A 12,179-nucleotide genomic window follows, 5' to 3' on the forward strand; every position below is an offset into this window, starting at 1 on the left:
ATATATTAGGAAAATGGCAGAAGATTCGAGAGAAAAGAGAGCGAGAAGAGAAAGAGAAAGACAGAACACGAGATCGAGAGAAATAGGAGTGACATTGGCAGCAGACGTGAGGTGCCGAGACACTATAAATAGCGCTCCCTAATCGGGTTCTCAGAACTTCACAGGGACTCAGAACTGTTCCTATCCCCGCTAAATATTTGTTATTTACATAAATCCACACACGCATTCTGGTCAGTCAAAAACAAAAAGCAATTTCTCTTGGGTATAGTTTTGTCTATATACACACACAAAGCCTTCTGGCGAGATAAAAATGTAACAGAATTTCCATAAACACACAGTATACTAGAAGGACTAATTGGTTTCCATACAATGTGACAAACTGGCACTACTTACTATGCCGCGTTGGCCCGACTACCGTAGTTCTTGATGTTGGCGGCTGCGGTTATGCCACAGACTATGATCGGTATCCCTCCGCCTATTAGGTAGAACCTGGTAGGAAAAGGTATTGGAAAAACAACTTATTAGGACCTGCTTTCTTGTGAAAGAGATCAAATTGGCGGTAGAGATGGTATGTATGCTTTAGGCCTCTATAGTAACACCCTGTGATGGAATTTAAATAAACAACACAAACCAACCTTTCTCCCTCCACAAGTCACAGAGATAAGAGAAACCTTTCTAAAATATATTTCAATAGTATTAGCAACTCCTTGTAAAGGGAGAGAAAAACATTAAAATGTGAATGTACAGCATTCCAACTACAGTAAACACACTTGTCGGACTCGCTAGATGTCCTGAAAGTGGTACTTCCTGTTTCCTCTTTTTGTAGGCCAAAGATTGGCTTGAAATTTACATGAAAACGTGGTCATGTAAACATGTATTTGATGGCCAAGATTTTATTTATTTTATTTTTACCTTTATTTAACTAGGCAAGTCAGTTAAGAACAAATTCTTATTTACAATGACGGCCTAGTGGGCCTAGACAGCCTAGTGGGTTAACTGCCTGTTCAGGGGCAGAACGACAGATTTGTACCTTGTCAGCTCGGTGGTTTGAACTTGCAACCTTTCGGTTACTAGTCTAACGCTCTAACCACTAGGCTACCCTGCCGCGGCAAGATGAAGCATGAAGCCGAAAAGTAATTAGAACTACACTCTACACTTTAACTCCCACCAGCTGTGTATATATACAGTGCCTTGCGAAAGTATTCGGCCCCCTTGAACTTTGCGACCTTTTGCCACATTTCAGGCTTCAAACATAAAGATATAAAACTGTATTTTTTTGTGAAGAATCAACAACAAGTGGGACACAATCATGAAGTGGAACGACATTTATTGGATATTTCAAACTTTTTTAACAAATCAAAAACTGAAATTGGGCGTGCAAAATTATTCAGCCCCTTTAGAAGTTTAAAGCCGGATTTGGATACAAAAAGATTTCCCAAGCTTTAAACATCCCAAGGAGCACTGTGCAAGCGATAATATTGAAATGGAAGGAGTATCAGACCACTGCAAATCTACCAAGACCTGGCCGTCCCTCTAAACTTTCAGCTCATACAAAGAGAAGACTGATCAGAGATGCAGCCAAGAGGCCCATGATCACTCTGGATGAACTGCAGAGATCTACAGCTGAGGTGGGAGACTCTGTCCATAGGACAACAATCAGTCGTATATTGCACAAATCTGGCCTTTATGGAAGAGTGGCAAGAAGAAAGCCATTTCTTAAAGATATCCATAAAAAGTGTCATTTAAAGTTTGCCGCAAGCCACCTGGGAGACACACCAAACATGTGGAAGAAGGTGCTCTGGTCAGATGAAACCAAAATTGAACTTTTTGGCAACATTGCAAAACTTTATGTTTGGCGTAAAAGCAACACAGCTGAACACACCATCCCCACTGTCAAACATGGTGGTGGCAGCATCATGGTTTGGGCCTGCTTTTCTTCAGCAGGGACAGGGAAGATGGTTAAAATTGATGGGAAGATGGATGGAGCCAAATACAGGACCATTCTGGAAGAAAACCTGATGGAGTCTGCAAAAGACCTGAGACTGGGACGGAGATTTGTCTTCCAACAAGACAATGATCCAAAACATAAAGCAAAATCTACAATGGAATGGTTCAAAAATAAACATATCCAGGTGTTAGAATGGCCAAGTCAAAGTCCAGACCTGAATCCAATCGAGAATCTGTGGAAAGAACTGAAAACTGCTGTTCACAAATGCTCTCCATCCAACCTCACTGAGCTCGAGCTGTTTTGCAAGGAGGAATGGGAAAAAATTTCAGTCTCTCGATGTGCAAAACTGATAGAGACATACCCCAAGCGACTTACAGCTGTAATCGCAGCAAAAGGTGGCGCTACAAAGTATTAACTTAAGGGGGCTGAATAATTTTGCATGCCCAATTTTTCAGTTTTTGATTTGTTAAAAAAGTTTGAAATATCCAATAAATGTCGTTCCACTTCATGATTGTGTCCCACTTGTTGTTGATTCTTCACAAAAAAATACAGTTTTATATCTTTATGTTTGAAGCCTGAAATGTGGCAAAAGGTCGCAAAGTTCAAGGGGGCCGAATACTTTCGCAAGGCACTGTATATATATATATCACACACTGCTCAAAAAAATAAAGGGAACACCAAAGTAACACATCCTGAATGAATGAATGAAATATTCTTATTAAATACTTTTTTCTTTACATAGTTGAATGTGCTGACAACAAAATCACACAAAAATGATCAATGGAAATCAAATTTATCAACCCATGGAGGTCTGGATTTGGAGTCACACTCAAACTTAAAGTGGAAACCCACACTACAGGCTGATCCAACTTTGATGTAATGTCCTTAAAACAAGACAAAATGAGGCTCAGTAGTGTGTGTGGCCTCCACGTGCCTGTATGACCTCCCTACAACGCCTGGGCATGCTCCTGATGAGGTGGCGGATGGTCTCCTGAGGGATCTCCTCCCAGACCTGGACTAAAGCATCCGCCCACTCCTGGACAGTCTGTGGTGCAACGTGGCGTTGGTGGATGGAGCGAGACATGATGTCCCAGATGTGCTCAATTGGATTCAGGTCTGGGGAACGGGCAGGCCAGTCCATAGCATCAATGCCTTCCTCTTGCAGGAACTGCTGACACTCCAGCCACATGAGGTCTAGCATTGTCTTGCATTAGGAGGAACCCAGGGCCAACCGCACCAGCATATGGTCTCACAAGGGGTCTGAGGATTTCATCTCGGTACCTAATGGCAGTCAGGCTACCTCTGGCGAGCACATGGAGGGCTGTGCGGCCCCCCAAAGAAATGCCACACTACACCATGACTGACTCACTGCAAAACCGGTCATGCTGGAGGATGTTGCAGGCAGCAGAACGTTCTCCACGGCTTCTCCAGACTCTGTCACGTCTGTCACGTGCTCAGTGTGAACCTGCTTTCATCTGTGAAGAGCACAGGGCGCCAGTGGCGAATTTGCCAATCTTGGTGTTCTCTGGCAAATGCCAAACGTCCTGCACGGTGTTGGGCTGTAAGCACAACCCCCACCTGTGGACGTCGGGCCCTCACCACCCTCATGGAGTCTGTTTCTGACCGTTTGAGCAGACACATGCACATTTGTGGCCTGCTGGAGGTCATTTTGCAGGGCTCTGGCAGTGCTCCTTTTGCTCCTCCTTGCACAAAGGCGGAGGTAGCGGTCCTGCTCCTCCTGCTGCCTCTTCCACGTCTCCTGATGTACTGGCCTGTCTCCTGGTAGCGCCTCCATGCTCTGGACACTACGCTGACAGACATAGCAAACCTTCTTGCCACAGCTCACATTGATGTGCCATCCTGGATGAGCTGCACAACCTGAGCCACTTGTGTGGGTTGTAGACTCCGCCTCATGCTACCACTAGAGTGAAAGCACCGCCAGCATTCAAAAGTGACCAGACAGGAAGCATAGGAACTTAGAAGTGGTCTGTGGTCACCACCTGCAGAACCACTCCTTTATTGGGGGCGTCTTGCTAATTGCCTATATTTTCCACCTGTTGTCTATTGCATTTGCACAACAGCATGTGAAATTTGTCAATCAGTGTTGCTTCCTAAGTGGACAGTTTGATTTCACAGAAGTGTGATTGAATTGGAGTTACATTGTGTTGTTTAAGTGTTCCCTTTATTTTTTTGAGCAGTGTATGTATGTATGTGTATATATATATATATATATATATATATTTCACCACTATATCTCACTTTCAACAGCTTGCCGGTCTACAAAAGAAATAGGTTTTGTATTTCTTTTAAGTACTGGCTGGCAATGTTCAGTAAAAAAGCCACAGGTAATCTAACATAAAACACGTCAAATGGACTGTGTGCTGCCATCCTGTTAGAAGGTAACAGATTATTTTATTACAAGGGTTCAATTGGATTTTCATTGTGTGCAATGGTGTTATTTGCCCCCTAGTGGATGTTTCTGGTACTTAGAAAGACTACGCAAACAGAAAGTAGAGAATTTGTTCTGCACGCATAGAAGCAGCTACAAACAACGCTACGGTGCAGGTCTTTCAATGTAGTTATTTCTTGTCACGCTTCAGCCTTGGAAAATATTTGTTTGTAAGTTCAATTCAAGCATTTAGCTAATGGTTATAATCTTGTTATTGATAGAGTTGCTTACATGTCAATGTTGGTTGCATTTACTCACAAATTGCAATGCTTTTCATGTATGTCGTTAGCTGTATTACTTTGCTCGTGCGTCATGCAAACGAATTGTAAAATATACAATACTGTAGTTTGTTACTGTTCCTAGTGTAATATGCTTTGTTATTCTACATAAATGGTTGTACATTATTAGAGTAATGAAAGGAGCTAATTACCATATGAGTAACAATTAGCTATATGGTTTGGCATCATGCCAGATGCATGGTACCTTAGCGCGTGCTTTGTATTTATGCAACTTCAAATGTATAATGTACAGCTACTGTCGGTGTGAATTGAATACTAAAGTATATTCTTTTCTGTATTTTGCAGTTTCACAACATAAACGTTTTCAATATATTCATTCAAGAAAAGTCACGCCTTGGGAGTTTTATTGAAGACTTAGTTGTTAGCTATCTGTCTAGTTTTGCATGGGAACGCAACTCAAGGGCAGAATAGACTGTAACTAAAGGGTTTTTACCATCCTGTGAGTCCTCAACTCAAGCAAGCACGCTCCAGCATGCTAACTAGACTACAGGAATTGTAGTTCAAATGAGACTAACTTTCGCCGATGTGTCTTACGTATTAAGCATCAAATATTTTGATAAAAGGCATCAGGTACGAGCAAATTAATGCACAAATATGAATATAATTATATATCTTATACTTCGTTTTCATGAATTTGATGATATAAGCTTGATATAAGCTTGAAGCCCGTTCAAAAACTGTACAGGGCTAAAATCAGGAAGTAGGCCGGGCTTTCATAGGGTATAATGACCAAGCAGTTTCATAACAGTGCATTGTGGGAACTGTAATATTTTACCTCAGCATGGGTCGTGGAGGGGGCGGGGGCTCGTCCAGCTCTTCGTAGCGCTTGGCCTTGCGAGTCACCTGCTTGTAGATGTTGCGTGCCGTCACGCCCACCCACAGAGCTGTGGCCAGGGTAGAGTAGTGCAGAATGATGCCGACCTAAAACACATCCCATCATGGATTTAACAAATGGTGTAAACTCTCTTTAGCCAATCCAATGCATTTCAATCTATTACGGCAAGTGCACACTTTGGGAGAAGGGTGGCGGGTCGGGACTCAGCCACAAGTCCAGAATCACAGTATATTGCCAAAGGCACATCTTTCTCCACAGCATCTTGAGGTCCCCATATAATTGTGAGATGCTTTGGGCACGGGAAGGCAGGTTGGCAGTCTGCATGGTAGGCAGATAGGCTTGCACACCAGGGGGGTATGGTGGGTAGTAGGGGGGAATACTCACGGCTTGGCACACGCTGGCGTAGCGTGTCTGGTTGATGCCACCCACAAAGACGCCACAGGTGAGGAAGATGTGGAGGCAGAGGTTGACCAGCATATGCCAGTACTTACGGCTGATTCGGACAGACCTGGACACGCAAACACACAGAACTGACATGGTAAGATTCAGCAAATAAATGCTGAGCTCAGGGAATAAAATATGCCAAATGTCAACAAAAAATTAAAAAGCTATTCGTACGTTTGACTAATTCAAAATCTTTGTTGTAATTTTGAATGAGTGTGGAATGGTATAGATGTGTTTGTGGAGTGGTGAACATCTTACTGGAGCCTGGACAGTATTGGTTCCTAAACGTCTTTGCATTGTGACCCAACCAATAAGAAACCTTCTGGCCACAAATCTTATGCTGCGACCCGAAAGCGAGTCACAGTCCACCATTTGGTAATATACACGGTATTAGATACAGTACTACTAGTAAGATGGTTACTTGGTATTGTCATGTCGTTGCCCTGATGGTGAGGTTTATGACCCCTATAAATACCTTTCCCCCCCTTTCTCTACTCTACAGATTGGACTCTTAGAAAGCCCTTTGTTAACATAGAGAGAGTCTGGTAACATCAAAAGGTTGGGGAATGGAACCATATTTCGGTAATCCAACCAGTTGAAAAAAATCTGTGAGTACATAAAGAATATGATGTCAGATCAGTTGTTGTCTGATACATTATTACTGATGATAGGATGACAAACTGTCACATCCTAATTATCAGATTCACATGGAATTGTTGTGCAATTTAAATGTTTAAATATGAAACTATTTGTGAAAAGATTGAATGTAATTTTAGCTTCTAAATGAGATAATTATTTTCATGAGTGAACTATGCTCACTCAGTGGCCCTGCCCAACTGAACAGACATTGGTTGTGAACTATGCAACACGCCGTTCTTTCCATCACTACAAAAGCACATCGACGAAAGTCAACCTTGTGTTCCCGATGACGTGAGAACTGCTGTCCATACGTTTAAAAGGGCTAATATCAACTACAGAACTAAGCCAACCTCAGCATGAGCTCTGGTTGCAAATGGTTGAATGGCAACTTGGTATGAACTTTGAACTCTTATTCTCTAAAGAAGTGATACATCCTAGATGTCGAGTTAGCAGCAGCAGCTGTAAACGTGGGCTAGGAAAGGACTAACAATCTCTTCAGAAAGACAGGGTACTACAACGTATCCATTCTACCACACGGCGACAGTTCTACAACGTACCCGTTCTACCACAAGACATATTCTTCAAAGGACAAGGGAGATCTCTGCTGGGCAACCCAGTCTTCCATCTACGACCAATCTATCGAAGCGCAGCTCAGAGTAAATATTTCTTGCATTTTTCTTTTCCAAATGGGCGGTTATTTAGAATGCATAAGAATCTGTATTTACAATAGCAAAGCTTCATAAGGTCCGATAGAGACCCAATCCTTTTGTTCCTCAGTCTTCCCGCGCTTTCATTCAAACACAACCCCCTTTCTTTGTGTAACCAGGCGTCATATCGGTTCCGTCCGCTAGGGACGTTTTCTTGTATGACATAATTAGTAATCAATGTATGATCCATCTTGTGTATATGTAATTCTGTGTGATTATTTAGGTTAATAATTGACTGCTATCAATATAAAAGATTACCAGGTCTTTAAGAGTCTATTCGGAACAAAACAGCTCTATAAACATTATTCCGTGGTGCCCCGACTTTCTAGTTAATTACATTTACATGATTAGTTTGATCAGGTAATATTAATTACAGAAAAATTATTTTATAAAATAGCATGTCATATCACTTAATCCGGCATAGCAAACACACAACACGTATCTTATATACCTGGTATACACTGTATTAGATACTAACAGGATGAGTATGCAGGTATAGTTGTTACCTGTGGTGGTATATGTAGCTGATGATGATGATCAGTAGACAGAGGAGGAGGACGATAGCCGTGGCGTAAATGACTGGGTGGAGAGGCTCAATGCTGGGAGAGAAATACTCCACCCCAGTAAGATCCTGTGGGATCAAATCAAATAGTTTTTGTCACATGCGTCAAATACAAAAGGTGTAGACCTTACCGTGAAATGCTTACTTAGAAGCCCAATGCAGTTCAGGAAATAAGAGTTAAGAAAATATTGACAAAATAAAACATAACACAATAAAATAACGACGAGGCTACATACAGGGGGTACCGGTACCAATGTATCAATGTGCGGGGGTACAGGTTAGTGGAGGTAATTTGTATATGTAGGTAGGGGTAAGACGGACTCTGCATAGATAATAAACAGTGAGTAGCAACAGTGCAAAAGCAAGGGGGGAGGGGGGGGGTGTCAATGTAAATAGTCATGGGGGCCATTTGATTAATTGTTCAGCAGTCTCATGGCCTTTTGGACCTAGACTTGGCTCTCCGGTACTGCTTGCCGTGCGGTAGAACAGTCTGACTTCGGTGACTGGAGTCTGACAATTTTTGGGGCCTTCCTCTGACACTGCCTAGTTTTATAGATCCTGGATGGCAGGAAGCTTGGCCCCCAGTGATGGACTGGGCCATACGCGCTATCCTCTGTAGCGCCTTTTTTTTTTTTTACCTCTATTTAAGTCCGTTAAGAACCAATTCTTATTTTCAATGACGGCCTAGGAACAGTGGATTAACTGCCTTGTTCAGAACGACAGATTTTAACCATGTCAGCTCAGGGATTTGATCTTGCAACCTTTCGGTTACTAGTCCAACGCGCTAACCACTAGGCTACCTGCCTTACGGTCAGATGACGAGCAGATGCCTGCCATACCAGGCGGTGATGCAACCGGTCAGGCTGCTCTCGATGGTGCAGCTGTAAAACTTTGAGGATCTGGGGACCCATGCCAAATCTTTTCAGCCTCCTGAGGGGGAAAAGGTGTTGTCGTGACCTCTTCACGACTGTCTTGGTGTGTTTGGACCATGATAGTTTGGTGATGTGGACACCAAGGAACTTGAAACTCTCAACCTGCTCCACAACAACCCTGTTGATCTTAATGGGGGCCTGTTTGGTCCTCCTTTTCCTGTAGTCCACGATCAGCTCCTTAATCTTGCTCACATTAAGGGAGAGGTTGTTGTCCTGGCACCACACTGCCAAGTCTCTGACCTCCTCCCTATAGGCTGTCTCATCGTTTTTGGTGATCAGGCCTACCACTGTTCTGTCATTAGAAAACGAAACGATGGTGATGGATTTGTAACTGGCCACACAGTAAACAGCAAGTACAGGAGGGGACAAAGCACGCAGTCCTGAGGGGCCCCAGTGTTGAGGATCAGTGTGGCAGATGTGTTGTTGCCTACCCTTACCACCTTGGGACGGCCCGTCAGGAAGTCCAGGATCCAGTTGCAGAAGGTGGTGTTTAGTCCCAGGGCCCTTAGCTTAGTGATGAGCTTTGTGGGCACTATGGTGTTGAACACTGAGCTGTAGTCAACGAACAGCATTCTCACATAAGTGTTCCTTTTTTCCAGGTGAGAAAGGGCAGTGTGGAGTGCGATTGAGACGGTGTCATTTGTAAATCTGTTGGGGCGGTATGTGAATTGCAGTGGGTCTAGGGTTTTTGGGATGATGGTGTTGATGTGAGCCAGGACCAGCCTTTCAAAACACTTCATGGCTACCGATGTAAGTGCTACGGGGCGGTAGTCATTTAGACAGGTTACCTTTGCGCTCTTGGGCACAGAGACTATGGTGGTCTGCTTGAAACGTGTATGTTGACCTGTTTAAAAGGTCTTGCTCACATCGGCTACGGAGAGCGTGAGAACACAGTCGCCTGGAACAGCTGGGGCTCTCATGCATGCGTCAGTGTTGCTTGCCTTGAAGTGAGCATAAAAAGGCATTTAGCTCTTCTGGTAGACTCGCGTCACTGGGCAGCTCACGGTTGGGTTTCCCTTTGTAGTCAGTGACAGTTTGCAAACCCTGCCACATCCAACGAGCGTCAGAGCCGGTGTAGTAGGATTCAATCGTAGTCCTGTATTGATGCTTTGCCTGTTTGATTGTTTCGTCGGAGGGCATAGCACGATTTCTTAAAAGCATCCGGAATAGTGTCCCGCTCCTTGAAAGCAGCAGCTCTAGCCTTTGGCTCGGTGCGGATGTTGCATGTAATCTATTGCTTCTGGTTGGGATATGTACAGTTGAAGTCGGAAGTTTACATACACTTATGTTGGAGTCATTATAACTCGTTTTTCAACCAATACACCAATTTCTTGTTAACAAACTATAGTTTTAGCAAGTCGGTTAAGACATCTACTTCGTGCATGACTCAAGTATTTTTTCCAACAATTGTTTACAGACAGATTATTTCACTTACAGTGAATTATATCACAATTCCAGTGGGTCAGAAGTTTACATCCACTAAGTTGACTGTGCACTTAAACAGTTTGGGAAATTCCAGAAAATGATGTCATGGCTTTAGAAGCTCCTGATAAGCTAATTGACATCATTTGAGTCAATTGGAGGTGTACCTGTGGATGTATTTCAAGGTCTACCTTCAAACTCAGTGCCTGTTTGCTTGACATCATGTGAAAATCTAAAGAAACCAGCCAAGACCTCAGAAAAAAATAGTAGACCTTCACAAGTCTGGTTCATCCTTGGGAGCAATTTCCAAACGCCTTCATTCAACTGCACAAACATGCTTATAGAAATTAGGTCAAACTGATTTCAGTTTGCCTGCATTAAAGTCCCCGGCCACTAGAAGCGCCACTTCTGGGAGAGCATTTTGCTTATAGCCTTATACAGCTCGTTGAGTGCGGTCCTAGTGCCAGCATCAGTCTGTGGGGGTAAATAGACACCAACGAATAATATAGATGAGAACTCTCTCGGTAGATAGTGTGGTCCATAGTTTATCATGAAGTACTCTACCTCAGGGGGAGCAATAGCTTGAGACTTCTTTAATATTAGCCATTGCGCACCAGACAAATAGACACACACCTCCGCTCCTCGTCTTACCAGACGTAGCTGCTCTGTCCTGCCGATACACGGAAAACACAGCCAGCTCGATATTATCCGTGTTGTCATATTTCCTGAGGAAAATAGCCCTTGTTGGGAACAAACAACCTTATGTTGTCACATTTCTTCATTAAGTTCAAAGGCCAGGAACGCCCTGGCCACTCACCATGAGCACGGCATAGTTGCTGAGCGAGTCACAGGAGAGCGTGGTGAAGTTGTCGTGGTGGCCCAGGAGACGGCAGCCCTCGCTTTGCCAACCGCCCTGCCCACCCAACAGGCTGAAGTTCCAGCAGGCGGGCACGGCGTCAGTGCCGCGGGCAAACCTCCGCAGCGTGGCGTTCACCGGCATCCGCAGGCCGCGCAGTGGGAAACCATCTGACCAGAGAGAGAGGCGTTATGTTTTGACCGTCAAGACTGTGGTTCTCATCTTTATGAATCTATCAATCTTTTTTGCGCAACATTTTCAAAAACCTGTTGTAACAAAAGACAAGTTGCCACCTCACACGTAATTAATAGAGAATAAAATGGCCTCACACACTTTCACTACATAGAACTAAATGTTTTTAGCTTTTTCGCACACTGTAAAATGTCAAATTACAGACGAATCCTAAATCAAGTCTTTGAAAGCTTTAATCAACATCTATTCATTCTAATAACATTTGTTGCCCATTACATAAAATTCACTATTAAAACAAGTCACAACACCATCTTGAACAAAACCCATCTAATACTATAGAGATACAGTGAGGTCCATGCCAGACTCACCTATCTTGGCCAGGAGCACGGGGGTGGCCACGTTCCTCCTCTTTCCCCCGTCGGCCAGCAGGGTGGAATTGCCCGTGGAGGGGAAGAGCTTGCCATTGCGGAAGGCCAGCAGGTGGAACTTGTAGACGTTGTCACCGGCCTGGCCAGGGACAGAGTACTGGGAGAACAGAGAGGGGGGGAGCTGCAGGGACGCCTCCACTATGGTGTTCTAGGGAGAGAAAGAGGTGATTTATTCTATAATTGTATTTATACTTTATTTCTACAGGTGAATCCCATTGAGATTAAAATTATGGAGTGTACAGTATAACTGTGGGATTCTGGGTAACGCTTTATTCTACAGTTCATCGTTTTAATATGTGTTATGGGTGAACGTCACATGACAATGCACCTCATTAAAGACGTCCGCATGTTTCCCCATCCGAAACTGTTTGTGGATAATTATGACAACATTTTGTGACGTTTTGGTCCTTGGTATGTCTTTTTTGGGCTGTTTGTGCACACAACAAGCCAAAGTCTACGCCCCCAA

General features: G+C 43.6%; 1 protein-coding gene across 1 annotated transcript in view; it reads right to left on the reverse strand.

The window, feature by feature from the left end:
• Positions 1-12,179, reverse strand: part of LOC139416103 (adhesion G protein-coupled receptor A3-like) — a 55,165-nt gene that overhangs the window by 4,320 nt on the left and 38,666 nt on the right. Inside the window, exons 13-18 of the mRNA XM_071164388.1 lie at positions 11,654-11,861; positions 11,055-11,263; positions 7,828-7,952; positions 5,916-6,039; positions 5,472-5,617; positions 394-489 (exon numbers count right to left, since the gene is read on the reverse strand). Coding sequence (XP_071020489.1) covers positions 394-489; positions 5,472-5,617; positions 5,916-6,039; positions 7,828-7,952; positions 11,055-11,263; positions 11,654-11,861 — 908 coding nt within the window. The remainder of the gene's footprint in view (positions 1-393; positions 490-5,471; positions 5,618-5,915; positions 6,040-7,827; positions 7,953-11,054; positions 11,264-11,653; positions 11,862-12,179) is intronic.

Source organism: Oncorhynchus clarkii, chromosome 9 (genome assembly GCF_045791955.1).
Source record: "Oncorhynchus clarkii lewisi isolate Uvic-CL-2024 chromosome 9, UVic_Ocla_1.0, whole genome shotgun sequence".
NCBI lineage: Eukaryota > Metazoa > Chordata > Actinopteri > Salmoniformes > Salmonidae > Oncorhynchus > Oncorhynchus clarkii.